Here is a 27,000-nt window from a genome sequence, read left to right on the forward strand (position 1 = left end):
TCTGAGAGAAGAAAGAGCCTCTTGAGTGGGTAGCCAGCATCCACCTGGCAAGTCTAATTTTTAAAGGCGCCTTTTCTTCTCTTTACAAAGGTAAGAAAGTCCATCCAGCAGATAAAAATCACCATCACTACCACCCCTGAGATCCACGTCACCAGGAATTCCCCCATTCTTGGGTTTCATAAGGGGTCAGGTGACTGGCATCAAAGAGGCCATTTCCAAGTTAAAGGAGGAATGTTCTATGACATTTCCAGGGACCACCACGGATATTCCAAGGGGCCGAGTGAGAAACCAGATTGGGGTGGAAACACTCGGGTCCTGAAGGCCTCCCTTGCCCCAGCACCCCACAACCCGGGTGTGATATTAATAGGTTTGCTTAAAAACGAGACACGTGAGTGATGATTTAGTGCCAGCAAGGGATCATCCAATCATGTCTGTATTTTAAACCAAACTTGACTGCTCCCTCCGGTCTCATGTTGGGGGAATGCAGTTTCAAGAATTTTCCAACCTGTTCCCCGAAGGTTTTGCCTTGTCGTGCCTCCAGGGGCCGGATGCCCAGGCTTCCACATTTTCTGGATCAGCAGAACCACAGCAGGGGGTTTTTGAAATCGGGGCTGCTTGGGGTAAATTCCGGATGCATGGTCGCTCCGCTTGAGAGGCTGTGCTCCCGGTCAGAACTCATGGTTCTAGAACATGGGTGCGGTCACAGGCCAGTGGGGACCGCGCCCGCGGTGCGCCCAGCGCAGGCGGGCCGGCCCGGAGCTCCCGTGGCTCAGAAGGTGAAGGCGTACACCACCCCCACCACCACGATGTTCCCCAGTGTCGCTATGATGGCGATCCAGAGCAGCACAGCGTCGTTGGAGGACCTGGGCGGCTCCTCCGGCTGCCCTTGGCCGTTGGAAGCCGCGTGCACGTTGGTGGAGGAGTTAAAGAGGGAGTACTCGGTGCTGAAGTCCTCATTGGGCGAGTCCATGAAGGCTCCTCCCATCATGGGTAGCTGGGAAGAAGGAGAGAGAGAGAATTAACCAGGGCCTGGGGCTGGAGGGCCGCCCGCAGAGGGGAGGGTGGCTGGTCCGGCAGCCCCGCGTGAAGATACAGCCCTAAACCGGGATTTGCGTCTGGCCTTTAAATAAACGACAGCGCGTCTTTTCAGCTAGAAAAAGGAGCGCTCACAGCAACCTTTTGAGGCAGACGTTCATGACAACCTTGCAGGTGACAATCCTGCAAGCTGGCAATTCACTAGGACGTACAGACCCTCCCTCTCTAAACACCAGCCCCCAGCCCCCCGACAGCACACATCCGCACATGTCTTTATTCTTCTCCTAACTGTAAAAATAATATGGGCTCAGCACAGAACATTAAGAAAATACAAAAGGAGAGGAAAAAAGAGAATCGCAATTTTACCACTTTGGGATAAACAATATTGTGAAATTTTCCTTTCCAATTTGTGTGTGTGTGTGTGTGTGTGTGTGTGTGTGTATGAGAGAGAAAACATTTAAACATGTTGTTTTATACTCCTGTATTAAAAAGCCTATCAAAATGCGATTTTACAGTTGTATAATATTCTATCCTAAATACAAGCCATAATTTAATCATTTCCCCAGAACTGGAGATTTAGGAATTTGGATGTTTTCCTATTATATATGGCAAACCTAGACAGTGTGTTAAAAAGAAAAGATATCGCTTTGCTGACAAAGGTCGGGATAGTCAAGGCTATGATCTTTCCAGTAATCATGTAAGGACGTGAGAGTTGGACAATAAGGAAGGCAGAGCGCCAAAGAATTGATGCTTTTGAACTGTGGTGTTGGAGAAGACTCTTGAGTCCCTTGGATAGCAAGGAGATCTAACCAGTCAATCTTAAAGGAAATAAACCCTGAATACTCTTTGGAAGGACTGATGTTGAAGCTAAAGCTCTAATACTTGGGCCATCTGATCCAAACAGCTGATCATTGGAAAAGACCCTGATGCTGGGAAAGACTGAAGGCAGGAGGAGACGGGGGTGACAGAGGGTGAGATGGTTGGACGGCATCACTGATTCAATGGACATGAACTTGGGCAAACTCCGGGAAATGGTAAAGGACAGGGAGGCCTGGCGTGCTGCAGTCCATGGGGTCACGAAGAGTTGGACACGACTTGGTGACTGAACAGCAACAACAACATCCTTGTTCATACACTTGGGCATCCACACAGGCTTGCATGTGCATATTTATTTTTTGGAGCAGACCCAGATACAGACATTTCCCAGTCAATGACTGTTTCAGAGCTTCTAGTACTCAGGGACAGAATTCTCAGAAGGGTGACTAATTCCCCTCAGAAGGATGACTAAAGTAAAGGATGCTTTACTGCCCAGAAAGATGCCACATGTTTGCACTCTAGGGATCAGAGCTTCTCCTTCCATTTGTAAAGGCTTTTGCTCCTGAGACTCGGTGACAGGGTGGCAGGGGAGGGGGGGTGTTGTGGAGGTGGGTTGCTCAAGGGGAAGGCTTGGCCCTGGATATGGTCCAGAAGATCAATGTCCAGGCCATCCACACCCTTCCAGACACATTTACAGGCTGATACGCCTTAAGTCCCAGAGTTGGCTTTGGCAACTACTGTCATTGTTTAGACTTCAGTCTACCAGACTCCTCTGTCCATAGGATTTCTCAGGCAAGAATACTGGAGTGGGATGCCATTTCCTTCTCCAGGGGATATTCCCGACCCAGGGATCGAACCTGAGCCAGCCACATTGGCAGGTGGGTTCTATATCACTGAGCCACCAGGGAAACCCCTTGGCAACTTTTAGGCCCATAATAAACTTTTTTTAATGGCACATGAATGAATGAGCACTAGACAGTTAAGCCTTCCTTGGATAACATTTACCGAGCAACTACTACTGCCCATACAGAGACCCAGCTATTGTCAGGGAATGTGCTGGAGATCTTAAAACACTCTCATTTAATCATTTAGTTCTCCAACTGCAGGGTACCATGGTATCCCTATTTCACAGATGGGTAAGTAAAGGTCAAGACCACTGCACTCATCTGTGCTGGGGTCAAGTCTGAGACCAGTCAGACACACTGGTCTGGGGCCAGGGTGCTTCCTGTTATATCCACAGCCTTCCCTATTCCTGGATCAGACTCAGTACTGGGTCCCGGCACAGTCACTGCCCCCTGGGACCACGCTCCAGCGGGGATGTGTGTACTGCCCGGGGGGATGATGGGAGCAGAGCAGGGACTGCCTCATTCAGCCATTCGTCTGACTTGTACTGCTGCTGCCGCTGCTGCTAAGTCGCTTCAGTCGTGTCTGACTCTGTGTGACCCCATAGACGGCAGCCCACCAGGCTCCGCTGTCCCTGGGATTCTCCAGGCAAGAACACTGGAATGGGTTGCCATTTCCTAGGGACTATTAATTAGGGGCCACAGTTCTAGACTCTACAGCAGTAAGCCAGATCAGGGAGGCCCCTGCTTCTGGGGGTCCACGTTCCGGGCTGGGGATGAGAGCACGAAAGGAGAAGGAGCAAAAAAGAGGGGCAGGAGGGAGGGATGGAATAAAAAAGAAAGAATATCTGAGAGGAACCCGAACCATTAGCGAATTCACACAGAGAGGCTACTTGCAGGCAGTTCCGTGTGCGGCCTGCTCCAAATCTCAGTGGCCTCTTTTTAAAGGATGCCCCATGACTGGGGCAACGGGTGCTTTTGAGCATCTGCGTGGGCTGCAAAGAGCAGCCTTTGACTGGCTCACGCTCAGAGGAGCTCGGCATTTCATCCACAGCACAGCTTGGTCCTTTATTTAGGTGGGGACCAGACAGGTGTCAATCTGGGCCTGGAAAATCCCATGGACAGAGGAGCCTGGTAGGCTGTAGTTCATTGGGTCGCTAAGAGTCGGACACGACTGAGCGACTTCACTTTCACTTTTCACTTTGATGCATTGGAGAAGGAAATGGCAACCCACTCCAGTGTTCTTGCCTGGAGAATCCTGGGGACGGGGGAGCCTGGTGGGCTGCTGTCTATGGGGTCGCACAGAGTCGGACACGACTGAAGCGACTTAGCAGCAGCAGCAGCAGCAGACAGGTGTCAATCTGGGAGCTGTAGTGATGAACACAGGCCACCAGGGGGCGACCAGGAGAGGCCTCCTGCTGATCCTTTAAAGGGGCGGGCGGCAGGGTGGCGCTGCAGGTCACAGGGGTGAGTTCACTTTGTGAGAATTTATCTGGGGCTGCATTTACACTCAGGTCCTCCTTTCTTAGACCTTGCAGTTCTATTTCTAGAACTTTATCCTAGGGAAACAATTATACCAGAGATACACAAAGATGTTGTCTAAATATTACACAAAATGTTCAGTGGAGGGAATTAAATAAATTCTGGTGTATCTATCCAGCAGATTACACAGTCTTAATGATACAGACCTATATGCAGGTCAAGTAAAATACAGATAACACAATAACATTATACATGGTATTAACAGTATGATATTTTTGTAAAAATATTTATACATGTATGTGTGTGTGTGTGCATTAGTTGCTCAGTCATGTCCAACTTTTTGCAACACCATAGACTGTAGCCCACCAGGGTCCTCTGTCCATGGGGATTCTCTAGGCAAGAATACTGGAATGGGCTGCCATTCCCTTCTCCAGGGGATGTTCCCAACCCAGGGATCGAACCCAGGTCTCCCACATTGCAGGCAGATTCTCTACCGTATGAGACACCAGGGAAGCCCTATACGTGTACATGTGCATCAGAAAAATCTGGGAAGACACTAGATGTGAACTGGTTAACTGAACAGTGGGATTAACTGACATGATCTTTTTACTTATGTATATTTCTTTCTGGGCTTCCCTGGTGACTCAGTGGTGTAGAATCTGCCTGCCAATGCAGGAGATGTGGGTTCAATCCCTGGGTCAGGAAGATCCCCTGGAGAAGTAAACGGCAATCAACTCCAGCATTCTTGTCTGGGAAATTTCATGGACAGAGGAGCCTGGTGGGCTACAGTCCATGGGGTTGCAAAGAGCCAGACACGACATAGCGATTAAACAGTAACCTCCTTACATGTGTCTATTATAACAGTGTATTAAATTATTAAATTAGTGTATGTTATACTTAGTATATTTTAATAGATAGGATGACAAACACAAATGAGAACAATAATTAACGTATCTTCTATTAAAAATACAATCAAAAGTTTAAATAGAAGAGCTGTGACCTTGTTTTGCCCCTCAGCTGGTGATATAGATGAGACGGGTTACAGATGAATCACGCACATCCATTCTAGGGGGTCAGCAGAGGCAGTGATCGACTGTCCTGCAGGGAGGAGCCCAGACTTTCCCGTGAAACCTCCTCGCCCTTTGGATCTTAGCTAATGGTCCTGTCCACTATAGCCTTCCATCCTGTGTACCCCCAAGACCACAACCTCTCCTTGGGGGCTCTTGTCTCAAGAGGCAGTTCTTATCTCGGCCCCCCAGAGGTCTGGAAGCTCTTAGCAAGGAGCAGACAAGTTACTTCTCATCGTGGAATTTCTAAAGCCTCGCCCAGATCATCAGCACAGTGCTGCCTGATAAATCCTGCTGATTGAGAGATGAGTGACAACCACCCTCAACCTAGACCGACAACACTGTTGGCCGATTCTACCCCTCCAGCATATCCCCACTGATCCCACCCCTACCTGGGGGAGTACCGTCTCCTCCAGCAGCCCTGACATGGCACCACCCTTCTCTAGGGTCTTCATCTGACCCGCCCACCCTTACTTCAGGTGAAGATGAAGACACTGTTAGCTGGTGGCCTCTTAGAAGGTGGGGCTCTGGCCAGGCCGGAAGCTGAATTTCTCCCTCCCGAGCAAGCCTGGACTTCGAGGTTGGTTTAGCCCTTCCCTGACACCTCTGCTGCACGCCCCTCCCCGGAATTAATCACACACCCGTTGTCCTCTGCCCAGCGACCATCTCAGCTTCTCCTTCTCCCAACCCCCAGGGCCCTAGGTTCTTAGACAGACCACTCCCTGCCCCCTGACTCCACTTCTGTTGAGATCTCTGGACTTTAGCCTGATCCCTCCTCTCCTCTCTTCAGGGGATATGGAGGCACAGTGGGTATTTTCATCCAAATCGTTGGGGGAAAAGGCGGGGCACTGGCCAGAGCCTTTGGTTGGTGGGGGGAGGAGAGAGCAGCTTCCCAGGCTGACACAGCCCTGCCACTTACTTGCAAAGGGGCTGCTAACTTCTCCTCCCAGAGGCCTCACCTGTGCCCCTCCCTATCCAGTTCTGTGGGTAGTTAATGTCGTTTAAGTTTCCTATTGCCACAAACTCAGTGGCTTAAAACAACACACATTTGACTTCCCTGGTGCTCTAATGGTTAAGACTCCACGCTCCCCCTGCAGAGGCCATGGGTTCAATCCCTGCCCTCCCTCTCCCCCCCACCCCCAGTCAGGGAAGTTCCATGGGGCACTCGGTATGGCAAAAATAAAAAATTAAAATGACACGCATTTATTATCTTACAGTTCTGGAGGTCTGAAGTCTGACTGCACTCATTATACTGGGCTCCCTCGGGCCATCTCCCATCTCAAGACCCTTAATCTTCCTCACGCCTGCAAGGTCTCTGGCCACGTAAGGTGCCCACCACAGGCCTGGCTGACTGGAGGTGGATCTCCCACCACACGGGGAACTCTTGCAGGCAAGGCCACGGCCCTCTCATCTCAGTCCCCCTCACCTCCATTCGTAACACAGAGAAAGTGACAAGGACGACCGTGTGGAATTACTGAACTTGAAATCAGCCGATGGCCGATTTCCTACCCCTGATCCCAGAGCTCCCGGGCGATGGGACAGCTCGTTCTCCACGGTGAGCCCCTCTCTGCTCTAAACCTCAGGGTCACAGCCCGTGTCTGATTCTGCCACCTCAGGGTGTGGGGGAGGGGTGGGCTCTGGTGTCAGAAAGACTCGGGGGTGAACCCTGCTTTGTTACAGAGAGTATAGCCGAGCGAATAGTTTACCCAACTCGCCCCCATCTCCTTCCCTGTAAGTGACGGCGATAATACGGTAGAACCGCTGGATTCTCCCAAGGAGGGAATCAGGTCATCTAGGATAAATAAAATGTGGCACCGGTCACTCAGTCATTCCGAATATTCTTTTCTTCTCCTGTTTGTGTAGTAATTCAAAACCGAGAGTATTCTCGGTTATTCAGCTGCTTCAGCTAAAGTGAGGGAGTTGAGAACCTGGCCTTTCCGGGTGTGAGTTTTTGTGCGATCAGTTAATCAGATGCTCCTTTGTGAGTGTACAGACCACCCTCCACATCCCCACAGGTTTTGTTGAGACCACCTGCCAAGAGATGCTCTGCGTCCAATCAGCACTGTTGCTCAATCCACCGCCTCGGGTTTGTTGGTTTTGACGGTTTTTTCCCTTTGTGAAACAGAGTCTACTTCAAAGTGCCAGGTAAGACATGAAAATAACTATAGACAGCAAAATCCCATGAATAGAAAACCAAAAAAGGTTGGCCTCAATTCCACCATCTGGGAATTGGGAAGATCTGACCAGAAACTGACTCCTGGTAAGAACGAGGGAATAACGGCTAAAGTCATTTCAGTCAGGTGACCCCAGAAGCCTCTGGAAGGTCTTTCTGAAAGCCCCATCCAGCCGGCCAGGTCTAATTTTAAGCTGCTTTCGGAACTGACCTCTGGATGTCACAGTCTTATGGAGATGAGTAACTGGGCCTTCTCATACCCATGGGCAGGTGTCGTCACTGGACCCCTGAGGAGGGGATGAGTGGCCTGGATGAGTTCACGGCTCAGATCTGGGGGTGATGATTCCTAACTTCAAACACCAGTAGGTCCATCATGCAGAAAAGAGCATGGCTTGAGGAGAAAGAACAAGAAAAGAAGTCTTCTCTTGCTCAGTCATTTAATTGCTAAGTTATATTCAGCCCTCTTGCGACCCCATGGACTGGAGCCCGCCAAACTCCTCCATCCATGGGACTTCCCAGGCAAGAATACTGAAGCAGCTTGCCATTTCCTTCTCCAGGGGCTCTTCCCAACCCAGGGATCGAACCTCCGTCTCCTGCTTGGCAGGTGGGTTCTTTACCACTGAGCCACCCAGGAAGCCCCTTGCTCAGTTAGATGCTAGCAATCAGAAGGACACTGCATGGGGTGAGGATGGGGCTGGGAGCAAGGAACTCATTTCCTCATCAGGGACGATCTTGTCAAGATCAGAAAAAGTCTTGTTGGCTTATTGAAGCGGGGACAGCAGAACAGAGTGCTGAAGGTCTATGTTACCTGCACAGATTTCCTGACCATAACTGCCAGGACAGTGGGGACCTTCCCTCCTTCCCACAGCATCTTGGAGCCTAGAACAGGGCAGACACTCCAAACTATAACACTTGGTGAGTGAATGAATTCCAGGGCCATCGGCCAAGAATCCCACAGGCATGCTGAGATTTGGGCCTGGAGCCAACGTTTCCCTTTTTGTGGGCTCAAGACCCATTTCTTAACCTGAGGTTCAGATTTTTCATTTAAAACTGGGGAGGGGCTTCTCTGGTGGCCCCATGGTTAAGAATCTGCCTACACTGCAGGGAACATGGGTTTGATCCCTGGTCCGAGAAGATTCCACATGCTTCAGAGCAACTAAGCCCATGCACCCAACTCCTAAGCCTGTGCTCTAGAGCCGGAGAGTCACAGCTACTGAAGCCCGTGTGCCCTGGAGCCTGTGCTCCTCAACAAGAGAAGCCACCACAATAAGAAGCCACAATTAGAGGAAGCCCGCACACAGCAACGAAGAACCGGCACGGGCAAAAAGAAATCAATTCATTAAAAAAAAATTAAGACGGGGGGAAAAAAGTGTAGACAGCCTCAAAGAAGAAGGGAGATGCCGGGAGGGCCTTAAACTATGTGAAAAACACTTTTGGGGAGGAAAAAGCGAGTCTCGAGATAAACTTAGCTATCATCCCTGAAATTAAAAACATGCCTTAAAAATAATCCTATATATTATGCATGGATCCACATATATGTAAATGTACAGACAAGGACGGTAAACATATCAGCCAGATTTACAACAGCAGCAGCAGCTGTAATTTATCTGAGAAAGGAGGATATGGGGGGAAGGAGACTGATTCTGTTTGTAATATGTTATTCTAAGAAAAGAAAGATGAGGAAGCATGATTAAATATTGAAGGGGTCTGTTCTGGTTGGTGGGCATATGGATGGTGTTTTAAACTTCATCACATCAGTTCAATGCTTTCAACACTGGAGAGCACCACACACGAGATGCTTAGGACCAGACCCCTCGGAAGCCAGGGTGGTGCCTCCGCCTTGGGGTGCCTGTCCTTCCATGTTGGGGTCACTGTGTGGCATGTGTGGCCCATTATGGCTTGGAAGGGCTCCAGGATGGCGTGGCTGTCATGGACACTTGGGCCCCGTCCTCCAGGGTCCACGCAGTGCCCACCCCACCCCCTACAGCAGCGCTGCTCCGTGGAGGCAAGGCCTTCAGGTCCCATCTGTTTGTGCCAAGGAGTCAGAAGTGACATAAATCTCCCCTAAGCTGGGCCCCTCCAGGGGAAGGAGCAGAAGATGCTTTCAAAAGAAAATCTTCAAAGAGCGGTCACCATAGCCCAGCCAGACACTTTCCTGAATAACGAGCACCTTGCACAGAAGGGGACGTTTGTTGGTGGTGGCTGATGAAGGGAGCTTACTGGCTATATACCCTGGGCTCCACCAGACTCTGCCCCCTCGAAGGCCCTCCTCAGGGCCCTGGCAGTGCAGGGTTCTGGCCCAGGCACACGTAGATTCAACTAGACTCTGGAGGATGGGGCCCCAGTGCCCACGGCAGCCACGCCCCCCTGGAGCCAGTCCACACCACGCTTGGCCAAGTGTGCCGCACAGTGACCCCAACAGTGTGGATGAAAAAGTTAAATTTGTACTAGAGTAAAAACATTCCTGGTAGCTCAGAGGGTAAAGAATCTGCCTGCAATGCAGGAGACCAGGGTTCGATCCCTGGGTCAGGAAGATCCCGTGGAGAAGGAAATGGCAACCCACTCCAGTACGCTTGCCGGGAGAATCCCATGGACAGAGGAGCCTGGCGGGCTACAGTCTATGGGGTTGCAAAGAGTCGGATACGATTGAGCAACTAACACACAAAAACATTCCTATTGTTCTACATCCCTTTGGGGCCAGGAGACTTGGGGTCTGGCCGCTGCAGCCCTGCCCCTCTTTCCAAACCTCATTCACCAGGGAGGAAGCTCAGATAAGCCATCCCTAAGGTTCAAGCCCAGTGCTCAGAAGCCTGCCAGACACTAAGAAGCCAAGAGTCAGTTATAAATGGCTGTAAAGTGAGACCTGAGTGGTGAGATCATCAGATAATCACTCAGATAAAGTCCTCAGAACTAATAAGGACCTCCTGCACAGCACAGGAACTTGACAATATACTCTGTAATAGCCTACATGGAAGAAGAATCTTAAAAAAAAAGAGCAGATATACATATATATATATATAACTGATTCATTTTGCTGTCCTCCTAAAATGAACACAACATTGTAAATCAACTAGACTCCAATAAAATTTTTAAAATATTCCTCAGACAAAATACAGGGCACCCAGTTAAATGTGAATTTCAGATAAACAACAAAATAATTTTTTTTTGTATAATAGTAGTAAAATACTCTGGGAGCTGATGATGGACAAGGAGGCCTGGTATGCTGCAGTCCATGGGGTCGCAAAGAATCGGACACGACTGAGTGACTGAACTGAACTGAGTAAAATAATTTTGTGTATGTGTCTGTGTGTGTGTGTGTGTGTGTGTGTGAAGTCACTTCAATAGAGTCTGACTTTGTGACCCTGTGGACTGTAGCCCACCAGGCTCCTCTGTCCATGGGATTCTGCAGGCAAGAACACTGGAGTGGGCTGTCATGCCCTCCTCCAGGGGATCTTCTGGACCTAGGGATCAAACCCGTATCTCTTCTGTCTCCAGCACTGGCAGGCGGATTTTTTTTTACCACTAGCGCCACCTGCTGCTGCTGCTGCTGCTAAGTCGCTTCAGTCGTGTTCTACTCCGTGCGACCCCATAGACGGCAGCCCACCAGGCTCCGCCATCCCTGGGATTCTCCGGGCAAGAACACTGGAGTGGGTTGCCGTTTCCTTCTCCAATGCATGAAAGTGAAACGTGAAAGTGAAGTTGCTCAGTCGTGTCCGACTCTTAGCGACCCCATGGACTGCAGCCTACCAGGCTCCTCCGTCCATGGGATTTTCCAGGCAAGAGTACTGGAGTGGGTTGCCATTGCCTTCTCCGCAGAAGGCCCCTAGGAAGCCCTAAATAATTTTCGTATATCTCAAATGTCGTATTAGACATATTTTGAGCAAAAAAAATTATATGTGTAGTAAAAAATTATCTGACATTCAAATTTAACTGGGCTAACAACCACGGCTGTGTTCTGCCCACCTTCTCTACCAGCCGTGCCAACCAGCAGATGCCCCACGTGACCCCAGACACGTGCTTGCTCTGATGCAGGCAGAAACTAAGAGCTCCAAACAGACCTGCTTTGGGCTTCCTGGAAAAGTGGGAAATCCTTTTCGCCTCAGCGGGAGGGCTCTGCCTCCTTCCCCAGAAGCTCAGGGTCAGGATCAGCACCAGGGCTAGTCTGCAGTGACCGCCCCCAGCCCCAGGCTTTAGGCGTCTTGTCTAAGACCACTAATGAGCATCACACACCTGGGACTGGCATCCAGGCCTCCGGACCACCAAGCCCGAGGGCTGTCTCATGAAGTCACGTGACACCTGGCGATGCTACCCCGGCAGAGAACTGGCCTCCACACTTAGCTCTTTTGTTCAAAGAGCACAAGTCAAAAGAGCAGTCCTGCCCTTCCATCAAACTTGAGAGCGCACAGGCAGCCACCCACCTCCCTATGTGTTTCTTCTGTGGAGGCTGAAGTTAATGGCAATATTTGCCACTCCTGTTGGCTAGTGTTTACACACTGAAGACTTTTTAATTAAAGACAAAGTGGAGGAAATAAAAACAGTAGCTACCATTTATCGAGAGCCTGCTCTATGCCAGGAGAGCCTGCTCTATGCCAGGTATGCCCTGGGCATCTTATGGGCATGGCTGCATTTTATCATGAACAATGAACCCCTTGGGTTGGGTACCATCATCGTGTATGTGAGGGGTGAAGCATCACCCCACAGCCAATGTATGTGGATGCTGACGCTGTGCAGGACCAAGAGGAGAGGTGCTTTATTCCCTCAAAGAGAGAGGGGAGCCATGCGGCACCCCCAAATGTGACCAGGCAGAATGCCATTCAGGCCAGTGCTGAGTGCACACAGAGAACATTTTTTTTTAAGATTTTTTTTTTTTTATGTCAGCGATTTTTAAAGTCTTCATTGAATTTGCTACACTACTTCTTCTGCTTTATGTTTTGGCTTTTTGGTTTCGAGGCGCGGGGGATCTTAGCTCCCTAACCAGGGATCGAACCTGCGCCTCCTGCACTGGACGGTGAAAACTTAACCACTGGGCCACCAGGGAAGTTCCGACACGCTGAGAACTTTTAGAGCAACCTCTGTGTTTATTTGGTGCCTTCCTCGCAGCATGGGACCACTGTGACATTAGTCTTGTGCAACGGTGACTCTCAAAAAGTTTCCTGACCAGGGATGGTGATGGGTCAGATCCCATCAACTGCAGGGGCCACACTGTCCTTCTTACTTACCCCTGAGCTCTATGTTCCATGCATTTTCACGAAGCTACCTCATGGCTCAGGCTGCTCACCTGCCTACCTGTCCTCCACCTGGGCTCATGTCCTCTCCTGAGGCTCTCCTGAGCATCCAGGGGCCCAGCAGGGATGAGCAGGAAGTCCCAACGAAGAGCTATTTCACCCTCACACCAGCCCAGCACCAGGGGGCTGGCTCGGGGCTCAGAGAGGGGCAGTCGTTTCCCTGAGCTTGCACAGCTATAAGTAACTGATCAGAAACCAGCAACATCTGCCAACTCCTAACCCCTACTGTCACTCTAGGCTGTATGGCTTTCTCCCACACTAATTCATTCCTACAACTGATGAAATATTTATTATGTTACATTACATTTATTACACTATATTTTATTTATTGTATCATGTTGCATTACATTATATTATAGTTAGCAATGTACTAACATTACATGAGGGCTTCCCAGGTGGCGCTAGCGGTAAAGAACCTGCGGGCCAATGCAGGAGACGTAAGAGACGTGGGTTTGATCCCTGGGTCTTGAAGATCCCCTGGAGGAGGGCATGGCAACCCACTCCAGTATTCTTGCCTGGAGAATTCCCATGGACAGAAGAGCCTGGCAGGCTACAGCTCACGGGGTCAAAAGAGTTAGACACGACTCAAGCGACTTAGCACACAAGACTTAGCACATTACATCATGTTATGTTACATTACATTATAGTTAGCTCTGTACTTGGGTTACATTATAGTATATAATGTCAAGTTCACTATACTATCAGCACACTGTATTAGGGCTAGCTGTGTGCTTGTATATCTTTCTTAAGGGCTGAGCTTTTTAAGGACACAAGCTGAGTTTAATTTCTCTTTGAATCCCTGGTGCCAAGCACATCAATTCACACAGACTAGATGCTAAAACTTTTTTTATCAAAAAATATTTTCTCAATTACTTGCTGCACCTTGCACTCTTTGATACAATAGCTGCCTGGTGGGCGCGGTGGTTCTCCTTGTTGTGGCTGAATATTTCTAGACCCACAGAATGCCTAGGAAAATAAGGATATTTTTGGAAAGCCTGGGAGCATTACAGAATTAAGAGGAAAAATCAAATTCACCATCTTTGAAACTGTTGCCATAGAAACTCAGCACAACGCAGCAGGAGAAAACACTGTCTTGTCAGAACCCATCATCTTTGATTACGAGGAATAAAGAGAACACTTGTCTTGGAGACAGAAAAGCCAGACAGCAGTGCGGGGGTCCAGACTTCCAGGACCCTGTCCACAGTGAAAACGCAGAGGTCATCACTTGTTTTTAGAGGAAGCTGGCTAAGAACCTTAAGGAGAAACAGCCAAGACCAGTTCAAATTGATGCTACCTTACCAACTATTTGCTGAGCAAACACAAAAACAATGGGGAGTTTTGAAATTCTCCCTGAGGGAACAGCAGGCAAAGGTTGTCATAAATTAGTACCTATTCTGTCCCAGTGAATTCAATAGCATCTTCTGAGTAATTCCATAGCATCTCAACAACCAACTGAGCATCCCCTGTGGCAGCCCACATCCTTTCCTGAGGGGGCCTTTATTGTATCAAATTCTCTTTATCCAGTAGAATAAAATCTCAGGGCCTGAGGGTGATGGCAAGAAACTTATGCCCCTGTTCATTCATTCATTCACTGGCTAAACAAGCATCGACTATTCGCCAGGGGGCAGGGGTGAAAGCCTGAGGTGCAAAGAGAAAAAACATGTGATCCCCATTTTGGAGGAAGAGAGAAGGAGATAGGGAGAGAGAAGCCGGGAGAAAGAGAGGGAGGGAGAGAGGCGGGGACAGAATTAACTAATGAAATAAAATTTGAATAGAGCGTGTTCTGCATCGATGGGCGTGTGCATACCAGAGAGCAGGTAAGACGGGGCGACAGTACACCAGCGTCTTTACCCCCCCAGGTGGGTCCTCTTGGGTGATTTTTAAAACCTCCCCTCCTCTATGTGACAAAATGACAAAATCATTTTCAGAGTCACAACAAGAAACAAATAACAACATCCTTGGCAGGAGACACTGGCATCTCCATGGAATGTTTCTAATGTTTTAAGACACCAGAGTCTCCTTCAACCTATAAAGGTCCCGGTGCATCGCCGCACCCCTCCTCCCCAGGGACACCTGTGTGTGCAGGAAAAAGGGGCAGACACAGCACAAGACAAGGCATGACCAATGTCCTGGGAAGCTTCCAGAAGGTTTTCATGAGGAGCTGTCCCTTGATACGGGTCCTGATAGATGGACAGGGAGGAGTCTGTCAGGCAGAGAGAAGGGGTTGATCTGTCCAAATTCTTCTGATACTATGAGATAGGACCTAGTTCATAGCAATCTCACCCCATCCTTCATTGGCTGTGTCAGGTACCATCTTGGAAAGAAGCCGCGATGACAGGTGTTCCTGTATGAAGACAAAGACTCTTCTGGTCCATTGAGAAGCCACGTCGAAGCCCCCTGCCTGGGCACAGGAGAGAAGGAGAGCCCAGTGTGTTGTCAAGAAAACAGGGCAGAGAAGATATAAGAAAGTGAATGTGAAGTTGCTCAGTCATATCTGACTCTTTGCGACCCCATGGACTGTAGCCCACCAGGCTCCTCCATCCATGGAACTTTCCAGGCAAGAATACTGGAGTGGGTTGCTATTTCCTTCTCTAGGAGATATTCCCGACCCAGGGATTGAACCCGGGTCTCCTGCACTGCAAGCAGACTCTTTAACCTCTGAGCCACCTGGGAAGTCAAAAATATAAGAGGCTGAGGCCAAATGCCTAATTCCTTCCAGCAAACACGGCAGTTCCAGAGATGGCCTGAACAGAGTCCCAGAGTGCCAGGAAAGCAGGTCAAGACCCAGGTGTGACTTCTATTATTCCCCCAAAGTCCCCACCTTCCTGTTTTTGGATCAAGAGGACTTTTTAAGAAGTAATTGCTCACAAGGACGCTTAATCCCTGATCAACTGGCATGGCCAAGAGGGCTACTCCATCGTGATTCTCTGTCCCCGAGGGTAACATCCACCATCTGCAGGCTTGCAGGGACCAGCAGGGCTGTGACCTTGTCCACAGCTGCAAATCAACAGGTGCTTAAGAACCTCTCTGGCCTCAACTTAACAAACAAGCATCTCTCACCTCCTGACCACCGCTTCATAAACTCCCAGACGTTTTTTGTTTTTTTTTTTTCCAAACAGTAGATTAAGTTTTTTTCTTTCTATGCGCTAACAGTCATGGTTTTACTGTGTATTGACACCCTCTTGTTTTGAGATTCAGAAGCACTTGTGCTATCTTTAATCCTGAGTGCTTTGCACATAGTAGGTACTCAATAAATACTCACTGACTTGTTTGGGCAAAATCAAGTCTGTATTACGTGCCACAGGAAATCTCTCTGTTGGAGAGAAGTCATCTTAGAAATGAGGTTGTATTCTTCCCAAGAGTACTTAAGGACACTCCAAGGCTAACAAGGACTGGGGTGGCCCAAGAAAGCATTTCAGTCCTCCGTGGAAAAACCCTGGTTCAGTTTCAGCTGAAAAGCTTGGGAAAGGGATCTGGGCTTATTTCCTGCAGAATCTGACAAAGATGCCATTCTGAAGATTGGGGTTAAGAGAATCTGATTGTCACCAGCAGCTGGAGGCAAGGGAGGAGGGAGGGAGGAGGAATTTGCTCTAAGAAGAGGCAGAAAATGCCTCCTTTTCAATCAGAAAAGACAGTCCTCTTGTTTCAAATGAGTAAAGTACAAACACACACAGGTTCATGTGCTCAGTCGTGTCCGACTCTTTATAACCCTGTAGACTGTAGCCCGGCTCCTCTGTCCATGGGATTTTCCAAGCAAGAATACTGGAGTGGGTTGCCATTTCCTTCTCCAGGGGATCTTCCCGACCCAAGGATCAAACCTGTGTCTCCTGCAGCCCCTGCATTGGCAGGTGGATTCTTTACCACTGAGCCACTTGAGAAACCTAAAGATACCCATGGGTGACTGTAATCTCCATGTCAGCTTTTGCAACATGCAGGCAAGAAAGAAGGGCAGATAAATGAAAGGGTGAGTAAGACAAAGAACCACTGGTCCTTTTGGCTTTCTGTCCTGATGAATTGGGAGCAAAGACCGTGACACTAATCACATAAGTGAAGTGGGAAGAAGAAGTGGGGTTCCGGCCAGGGTGCAGATTCAGGCTGTGTCTCCCATGGAGGGTGTGGCCATAGGCATACCACCTCTCCCCAAGCCCATTTTCTTCACCTGACATGTGTGTGGGGCAACCCCTGGACTGCCAGCGCATGGGGAAGTTCAGAGGTGATGTGCACACAGCAGGCACTTAGTAAGGGAAGCGACTTGTTGGAGAGAAGCAGTAAGCAGATAAGAAAGCTGCCTGAAAGGGCTTTTGACTTCAAAAGGTGCCAGAGGTCCAAGACAGATGGAGAGAGGATTTATCATCAGGAATTTTCCCTGATAGCTCAGTTGGTAAAAGAAATCGCCTGCAATGCAGGAGATCCTGATTCAATTCCTGGGTCGGGAAGACCCGCTGGAGAAGGGGCAGGCTGCTGCTGCTGCTGCTGCTAAGTCGCTTCAGTCGTGTCCGACTCTATGCAACCCCATAGACGGCAGCCCACCAGGCTTCCCTATCCCTGGGATTCTCCAGGCAAGAACACTGGAGTGGGTTGCCATTTCCTTCTCCAATGCATGAAAGTGAAAAGTGAAAGTGAAGTCGCTCAGTTGTGTCCAACTCTTAGCGACCCCATGGACTGCAGCCCACCAGGCTCCTCTGCCCATGGGATTTTTCCAGGCAAGAGTACTGGAGTGGGGTGCCATTGCTACCCACTCCAGTATTCTTGGGCTTCCCTTGCAGCTCAGCTGGTAAAGAATCCACCTGCAATGTGGGAGACCTGGGTTCCATCCCTGGGTTGGGAACATCCCCTGGAGAATGGAAAGGCTACCCACTCCAGTATTCTAGCCTTGAGAATTCCATGGACTGTATAGTTTATGGGGTCCCAAAGAGTCAGACACAACTGAGCGACTTTCATTTTCACTTTTCTCATTAAGGAGATGTGTTGTTACCGAGATAGACGACTCAGTGGCGGAGGAATTACCTCTTTGAGAATGAGTGAGAAAGCTGGGGAATTGTGCGAGGCGTTTATTTCCTTAAATCTTGCTCACCCGCAGGCATCATCTGTTATACACTGGTTATACTGTGGCTAACACAGTATACTTAAAAGAAAACACAGTAAATTAAACACACACCCACAAGCATCACATTTGCCACTGCAGCTTGGATAGTCCTCACACCAGCCTGAGCGGCTGCTCTCGGCGGTCCTGGTGGCCCCGTTTGCTGTCTGTCGCTTAACCAAGAGCAGGCAGCTCTTTGAGTGAACTCACCGACTTAAGCCTGGGGCGACAACACACATGCCCAATGGCAACAGATTATACCAAACCCCAGCTACCCCAACAGAGAGAAAGGGCAGGACAAGGGGTTGGGCCGTCCAGATTTCAACACCTGACTTGGCTACTGCAGAGCTGTGTGACCAGAGAAGAGTCCCTCACCCTCTCTGAGCTCTATTTTTCTCCGCTGCAAGATGGGACCAATGAGAACACTTCCCTCCTTGGGATGCTGTGAGGACTTCATGAGCTTTCAGATGTAAAGACCTGAGCTCAATGCTTGGCCCAGGGTGTTAAGCACAGGGCCTGGCACCGCATGGTTAATAATATAATAAGCAACCGACTTTCTAGCAATGATTGTTATCACTACTATTATCAGCAGTAGTAGTTGATGGTTCTCTCCACTTTAGTTTTAGTACTTTAAGATGGTGCATCTCTGAAAAGAACTTTTTCAAACTCTGGAATTAGGAGCTCAGTATTTTCCCTCCAACTCTAGAATCTGTAGCAAACAAGCAATGAGCTGGGGAAATGGGCTGAAGGGGTGTGCTGGGGCATCCGGGAACCCTTGGCTCACTCCCTCCCCCAGAGAGCATCTTGGACCCTCTGATGTTTGGGGGATGGACGGGATGGAGGGCTTATTCCTCTTTGGACAGATGTGTGTTGATGGGCTGGTGGTGGGCAGATTCCCTGGGGCTGGCGGTGAGGGGGAGGGAAGAGATGCCTGGCCGGGGAGGAAAGTAAGTGTGTGGGTGAGGCAGGAGGAGGGGAAGAAAGAGGGTGAGCCGAGCCCCGAATTCCCAGCTCACAGCAAGAGGGAATGCGGGGGATGCAAACCAGCTGCTGGAATAAACTCAACCTACGAGAAACATCAATAACCTCAGATATGCAGATGACACCACCCTTATGGCAGAAAGTGAAGAGGAACTAAAGAGCCTCTTGATGAAAGTGAACGAGGAGAGTGAAAAAGTTGGCTTAAAACTCAACATTCAGAAAACTAAGATCATGGCATCCAGTCCCATCATTTCACGGCAAATAGATGGGGAAACAGTGGCAACAGTGAGAGACTTTATTTTCTTGGGCTCCAAAATCACTGCAGATGGTGACTGCAGACATGAAATTAAAATACGCTTGCTTCTTGGAAGAAAAGCTATGGCCAACCTAGACAGCATATTCAAAAGCAGAGACATTACTTTGCCAACAAAGGTCCATCTAGTCAAAGCTGTGGTTTTTCCAGTGGTCATGTATGGATGTGAGAGTTGGACTATAAAGAAAGCTGAGCGCCTAAGAATTGATGCTTTTGAACTGTGGTATTGGAGAACACTCTTGAGAGTCCCTTGGACTGCTAGGAGATCCAGCCAGTCCATCCTAAAGGAAATCAGTCCTGAATATTCATTGTAAGGCCTGATGCTGAAGCTAAAACTCCAATACTTTGGCCACCTGATGCGAAGAACCGACTCATTGGAAAAGACCCTGATGCTGGGGAAGATTGAAGGCAGGAGGAGAAGGGGACGACAGAGGATGAGATGGTTGGATGGCATCACCAACACGATGGATGTGAGTTTGAGTAGGGTCCGGGAGTTGGTGAAGTACAGGGAAGCCTGGCGTGCTACAGTCCATGGGGTCGCGAAGAGTCGGACATGACTGAGCGACTGAACTTACTTACTGTTTATCCACGAGACCAACAAACATGTACAGCACTGGAAGCTTCTACACCTTGCAAGGCGCGTCTCCACTGGCTCTGCTCATTCAGGGCTCGCGGTGTAACACGGCCACTCTCCGTCGGTACTGGCCAAAAGACTGCGGCTCTGGGGTGCAAGGACTTGCCTGAGGGCCCCAGTGAGTGCCGTGGTGGGGGGGCGTGCAGCTCAGAACCAGATCCGCTACTTTTGCCTTCACGCCATCCCCATGCCCCGCCCTCGGGACAGGCTGGGAAGAATGACACAGTCTGGGCCACGGGGGGCTGCCCCCAACGTCTGCCTGCACCGATGCCAGCCCAGCGATGGGAAGGAGAAGTGCCGAGAGGCTGGAACAGGAGAGCACTGCCTTGGCCCCCGGGGTTCAGGGCACCTGGCTTCCCGGAGACGGGGCTTGAACCTGGCCTTGAAGCAGGGGGCATTCTGGGGAAAGCACAAAGGGTTTGGGCAGCATCTGGTTGAAGCAGGGACCAGGAAGATGCGTGTGAGGGCCCAAGTGAGAGAGGCCGCCTGGGTCTGCTCTTAGGGACGGAGGGTCAGCCCAAGTATTGGGATGTTATCTCACGGGCCAGCATTTCCAGCATCACATGGAAATCTCTGCAGCGTGCTTGAGTGCTGCTCTCTGTGGGAAAAACTAAAAGTTAACTTTGATTAAAACCTGTTCTGATAAATCCTGCTTTGCTTTTAAAGTGTTCTCGGAGCAAGTAAAGTATTAGAGCTTTTTAAGAAGTCTCATGGAGAAGGCAATGGCAACCCACTCCAGTATTCTTGCCTGGAAAATCCCATGGACGGAGGGGCCTGGTGGGCTGCAGTCCATGGGGTCGCCAGGAGTCGGACACGACTGAGAGACTTCACTTTATTTTTTCACTTTCATGCATTGGAGAAGGAAATGGCAACCCACTCCAGTGTTCTTGCCTGGAGAATCCCAGGGACAGGGGAGCCTGGTGGGCTGCCGTCTATGGGGTCGCACAGAGTCGGACACGACTGAAGCGACTTAGCAGCAGCAGCAAGAAGTCTCAAGCAAGGAGACGAACATTTAAAACCCCGGCAGCATTTTAATAAGTTTCATAGTTTTCAATAAACCAATATTCAAGAGGCTTTTAAAAGTCAGAAGGGAGAATTAAGGGTTGGGGGTCAGGGGAGAGGCAGGCAGCGACGATGTCATTACGGAACCCTCTTCCAGTGGATAAAGCATTACTGGAACAGGGCACAGCGATTTCCAGGAGACAAAAGATGTGAGCAAGCTGTGTGCAAACAAAGGGGGCTAACTCTTCTGTGTGAATCAGAGATACAGAGGAGTGGTCGCGTGAGAAGGATGTACACCAAGAACTACTGGCAGAGACTGGGGGACAGTGAGAGTAGTGGGGGCACTAACTGGGAGAGGACATAAGGAAAAGTCCCACTTCTTGATCTGGAGGACAGTTACAGGGGTGTCTACATATGTATGTTGCAACCCCCAAGAGCACCCCACTGTTGTATGTTGGGGTCCCAAAGAGCAACCCACATTCAGTGATTCTCTGGGAGGAGGCATGGTCCCCACTTACTGCAGCACAGGACACAACGCCAAACCAGCGAAGGGAAAGGGCACGTGGAGTGAAGGGGTCACGGGAACCAGGCACAAGCTGTGAAGCCTCCCTCTCAGTGGAGTCACACAGGACGATCCTAGTTCCCCAGCAACAGGTTGTGATGAAGCATCTAAGATGTAGCCAACTCAAGGTAGTGCCCAGGGTTTTTACCGTCTGCCAGTAGGTACCCAATCCCGGACTCTCAGGAGGAAGGCGGGTACTCCACACAAACCGTATTATTTGCACGAACAGCGCAGGCACAGAGAACCATTCTTTTCAGTCAGAATCTTGGGAATCCCGGCCAAGGGCCAACCTGGTAAGCAAAGCTTTTCCAGGATGGCAATCAGGCTTGCTATGTAAATTATCTGCACGATATGTAGATACATCGGCCTGGACACTTGAGTCGTGTTCTGTATTGCCTGTAAGCTATCCTTCAATTAAAAAATAATAAAATAGAATCTGCAGCTAAGTCTACATGCAATTTGAGAGATACTGGGTTTCTAATCGTGGTTTACACAGATAAAAGATTATCTAATATTTATGTAAGTTACGATAACATTTAAGTTAAAACTGTAGCGATCTTGTATCTTGTCCTCAAAAGGTCAAGCTTCTATTTACCAAGAAAAGCTACCAGCTTTGCTGTTATAATGACCCTTTTGCTTTCACAGTTCTAAGGACTGCTGACTTATAACCTTGAGTCCATGGATATTTGTTATCATTTTGTTAGAATATTTGCTGTAGAAAACTCTGGGCACCTAAGGTTATGAACTGTTTGCTTCAGAAGGATTTTTTTGCACCAACCCGGCTATATGGTTGCTGATGGCTAATTCCCTAAACTGGTAAGAATGAGCTCCATGGGGATGGTGCTGCTTGAATTAAAATCAGGACCACAGCTAACAGCTTTTGCTGCCTGGCACACAATTATTTTGCAAGTAAAACAGTGTGGCTGACGGATGAGCTTTCAAATGCAATGTTGATTCTCGCCCTTCCACCCAGCACCACCCGTGATCTCCAGAAGGAGCTGAAAAATGGAAACTGATCATGGTATTTAAGATGATGTTCTGGGAGGAGGGGCTGGCCTGAGTAGGGGACAGCTGGGGTCAGGCTGGTCAGAGGGAGCAGAGGGCAGTCAGCAGGTCCAAGCGTGGGTGCCGGGTGAGCCCGATGCTATGGGTTTGTATCCTTGGAATAGTGATGGAACACCGCCCCTCCCATCCCTGGGCTTCCCTTCCTTTGTTTTTCTGTTGTTCAAGTCGTGTCTGACTCTTTGTGACCCCATGGACTGTAGCTCGCCGGGTTTCCCTGTCCTTCACTCTCTCCTGGAGTTTGCTCAAACTCATGTCCATCGATTGAGTCAATGATGCCATCTCATCCTCTGTCGCCCCCTTCTAGATAACGCTCACCCCCAGGTCTATGCCAGGAGCTGGACCCTTGATCTTCCTCATCCGCACTCAACCCTTCCAGACCAAAGTCATTTGCTCAGCTGTGCAGGCAAGGAAACAGGTGTGGAGCCTGAGGCGGCTCAAGGCACGCACCAGCCTGGATGGTGGAACCAGAGTTTGAAGGCCGGCGTGTCTTCCTCCAAAGGCAGAAGCCTAGCTGGGACAGGGAACGCAGGGGAGCAACATGTTCCCCCAAACCGGAGGCTTTTCAGGGTTCTATGAGCATGGGACCATTGTTAAGGTTGACGACAGAAGATAGAGGAGGGGCAGGGGGCCTAAGGCGGCACCTCTTCTAGAGGCCAGTTCCCACCCAGGGTGCACACCCTGCCCTGGGCTCGTCCCTGCAACCCCAAAGCTGTCGCCTGCAGGACTCGTGTTGGCTCTGCGGACGCAGCCCCCAGGCCAAGCCACTCCTGGGGCAGCAGGATGCACGCAAGTGTGTGATGCACGACCCGAGCCCCGGTCTCACTCTCCCTCTTCGCATCTCCTGCCTGACTGGAGAACCAACGCTCCCAGGTGGCAAATGCCCCAGAGCAGACACCCAGAGTCTCAGGCAGGAGCTCAGGCCGAGTCCAGAGTGAATCTGGCGGGCACGGGGGCCCCCGAGCTCAGAGCTGGCCTCTGACAGTGGGCCTGGTGCATTACAGAGGGGGACAGCGAGGGGGACAAAGGAAGCGGTTCTGAGCCTCGCCGGGTGGGAGGAGAAGATGGGAGGGACAACCCAGACCTCACCTCTGTCCCGGCCTCCCCTCCCTCCTTCCTTCCCTGCTGAGGAGCTCTCACTGCCCCAGTGTCAAATTTTGGGTGCTCCAAACCACACTGAACCTGAACGAGCTGGAATCCAGAAATGACAGAACTCAGGGACCTGCCAGCCTGTTCCCTCCAGAGCCTGTGACCATGTCAGGGCTGTCGCCACCTATGAGGAGGGCTCCGGTGAGCAGCAGCAGAGCCGCAGGAGAGGAAGCCCTGTAATGGCAGGCTTGAGATGCTACCTCCTCCAGGAAGCCCTCCTGGAGGCTGTTTGTGGTGCCCCTGCTCTGTGGTCCAGCCCACCCTTCTCTCCGAGTACTGTCAGCTCGCTTGGCTCCTCCGCTATCCCTCCAAATGGCTGGCCTTGGTAGCAAAGACTGTCCTCATCACCTCTTCTCTCAATTCCCAGCAGGGAGCCAGCCAAGCCCGGGGGATGACCGATGAATGAGTTAAGTGGATTAAGGAACAAAAACAAGGCTTGGCAGGAAGCCCTGAGTGGCATCTTCTGCTTATTCTGTGGTCTGAGTGCCTTTGCTCTGCAGGCCTGGGGACTCATCTGAAGGACCCATACGTGTCCTGCCTTGGTCTTCGGTGCCGCTTTCGTCTGCCAGCCCCCTTCCTTCTCTGCACGCAGAGAGCACCCTTCAGATGCGGCTCAGGAACCTTCCTGGGCACTCGCCAGACGTTTCCTCAGCTCCCACGGAGCGGCTCCCTGCATGTCCCACCGGCTTCCATTATTATTCCTGTCTACACCCTTCAGAATGGCCGGGATCCAGCCTGGCCTGGAGATTGCGTCCTGTGTGTCTAGCGGGGGCCCAATTCTCCCCAGCAGCACCTTGGTTTCTGCTTTGAAAACAAAGGTGGTAACCCCTGTTCACATCTCTCTGTACCCCAAACTCTATGTTGCAAATCACGGTGGAAATGTGCTGCTGCTGCCACTACTGCTAAGTCACTTCAGTCGTGTCCGACTCTGTGTGACCCCATAGACGGCAGCCCACCAGGCTCCCCCGTCCCTGGGATTCTCCAGGCAAGAACACTGGAGTGGGTTGTCATTTCCTCCTCCAATGCATGAAAGTGAAAAGTGAAAGGGAAGTCGCTCAGTCATGTCCGACTCTTAGCGACCCCATGGACTGCAGCCTACCAAGCTCCTCCGTCCATGGGATTCTCCAGGCAAGAGTACTTGGAGTGGGGTGCCATGGTGGAAATGTGAGGTCACCTATTGCTACCACACTCTAATTCTCTGCAGACGCTGAGCTCAGATCAAAAAACCAAGCAGGCCAACTGCAGAGCTGCTGAGCCCAGGGAGGAAGCCAAGAGAAAGAGTCCATGGCTGCCTGGTGGCCAGTTCAAATCCCAGTCTGCTACTTACTTCACCTCCCTGAGCCTCAGTTGCTTCATCTGAAAAATGGGCAGAATTGGAATTCCCACTTGAGACTTTGATGGTGAGGCTTGGCTGTTTTGATCCAGGTAAGGCTCTCAGCAAGAACCTGGCACCTGACAAACAGCAGGTGTTATCATGGTCAGGACAGTCACAGTGACCCAAGGGACTACCAGATCCTTGATGGTCCATTCCTCCAGCCCAGGTCACATGACTCAAGAGACAGAAAGAGCCTCCTCTGGAATGGATCCAGGATACGGAGGCCACATGCTCCCCCACTCCCCAGAATATCCACTTAATTTCCCCGACCGGAAGTATGAAAAATGGACTTCACTCCCTACAGACCCAGTAAACATCATTTGTCAGGAGTTGAGCAGATTTTGCTTTTGCAGAAATGCTGCTCCTCCCCATCTGCCCATGGGAGGGTCCACCTTGCTTGCCACTGGGGTGCCATGAGCTACAGGGTCCAGCAGCCTGAGCTACTCTAGCAGCTCCGAGAACATCCCAAGGACTAATCCCTGGGTCAGGGACAGAACAGGCAGTTCCATTCATCAGGACTTGCCTGTAGCCCACTTTAACAACCCTGTGTGCTCCTCTGGCCACCATCCAATATCCCGTGTGTGTTACGCCTATATTTGCTACACCTTGCATGCATGGGGTGATCTCTGAAGCCAGCAGCCTTGCTGACTGACAAGCTGGGAGCTGGGAGGGCCCTTGAACACCGACCAGGGTCCTGGGCCAGGCATGGTGTTGAGTGTTTTCCCCGAACATGGCAGAGAGAGGTGTGATGGGTTGGTATCACTCGTGGTGCAGTGCAGAGAAGTAATGCGACTTGTCCAGGTCACACACAGCCAGGAAGGCTAAAGAGAATTTGGACCAGGATCCCTTGACCATGATTCCAGAGTCTTCCATCCCTCCACCTAGTAAGAGATTTTGTGGTCCTACCCTCCCACCCCATTTTTCTAGACCAAGAAACAGAAAATAATGCAATGTCATAAAAGGCACCATTTCCTGGCCAGGCTCCACATGGCCTTGTCTGATCCTCCCAAGGATCAGACTCCTCAAAGCAGGAAAGGCCACCATCATCCCACTTTAGAGATGAGGAAACTGAGGCTCAGGAAACCATATGACATGCTGGAATCTTCCAGCTGGTTTCAGGCTCAGGATTCAAACCCGGGTCTGCCTGACTCTGCATCTCAAACCCTTCACCATCAAGCTACACTGAGTTCCTCAATGGAGCCCAGAGAGGGGGTGTTAATCACCCCGCCCCAGGGTCACACAGTAGGTTAACAGCCATTGCCAAGGCCAGAGAGCAGGTCTCTGCAGTTCCAAGCTCCTCAACTCTGGACCCACAGAAGGATGCCTTGGGGAGTTAGTTCTGTACTCCCTGCGGGAGGCAGAGCACAGAGGTTCCTGCCCCCATGAATATGGCTACTGAGTGCTGCAGGCATGCTGAGCGATCTGCAAGGAGCCTGCAAAATAAGCTCACACTCCCCAGCCTTCTTTGTTTTGCTTTTCCTAATCAGCTCCCTCCAAGGAGCAGCTGCAGGGGCTGCTTTGCTCCCCAGGCAGCAAGCTCCTGTCTTCAGCCCCGCACTGTGCTTGGCAGTCTCAGGCTACTGAAACAAAAAGGCATCCTAATGGCTCCGCTGAGCGCTTGACACATGTGTTCCATACACTCCGTTTATCATCTCCTTTCATTCTTCCTTCAGTCCCGTGAGGTGGGTTCTGTGCTACAGACGAGGAAGCTGAGGCTAGGACACTAACCCATTCGGGTCCCGGAGCCCTGATGTGATCCAGGCTCTGCTCTCTCTGTCCCAGACCCCCGCTCCCCAGCTTCCCAAGTCCTCACCACTGGCTGATGGCCTCAGGGCCAGGACAGCTTACTCTATCCCATCTGACTGGAGCCCTGAGGACTAGGTCGGCAGTGGGGGATGGCAAAGATGGAGGGGGAAGGAAGACCTCCAGATAATGGTGACTGCGGATTCAGTGACTTCTCTCCGTGGTCTGCTCGATACCAGGCACAGCAAGGGTGCTCCAAGGATATTACTACAAAGAATTCCTTAGAGCACTCTGGGAAAGTAGGAATTATGCCTTTTTCTGGCTATAGAAACTGAAGATCAGAGAGGCTAGGAATTCGCCCGAGGTGGCACAGCAGCTCTGGAATGGCCAAGGGAG

The 27,000-nt window shown here is 50.4% G+C and overlaps 1 protein-coding gene across 1 annotated transcript in view; it reads right to left on the reverse strand.

The window, feature by feature from the left end:
• Positions 1–399: 399 nt before the first annotated feature.
• The window catches only part of C20H14orf132 (chromosome 20 C14orf132 homolog), a 50,789-nt gene continuing 24,188 nt past the window's right edge, over positions 400–27,000 (reverse strand). Inside the window, exon 3 of the mRNA XM_045163756.1 lies at positions 400–994. Coding sequence (XP_045019691.1) covers positions 770–994 — 225 coding nt within the window. The 3' untranslated portion in view covers positions 400–769. The remainder of the gene's footprint in view (positions 995–27,000) is intronic.

Source organism: Bubalus bubalis, chromosome 20, assembly GCF_019923935.1.
Source record: "Bubalus bubalis isolate 160015118507 breed Murrah chromosome 20, NDDB_SH_1, whole genome shotgun sequence".
Classification (NCBI taxonomy): Eukaryota; Metazoa; Chordata; class Mammalia; order Artiodactyla; family Bovidae; genus Bubalus; species Bubalus bubalis.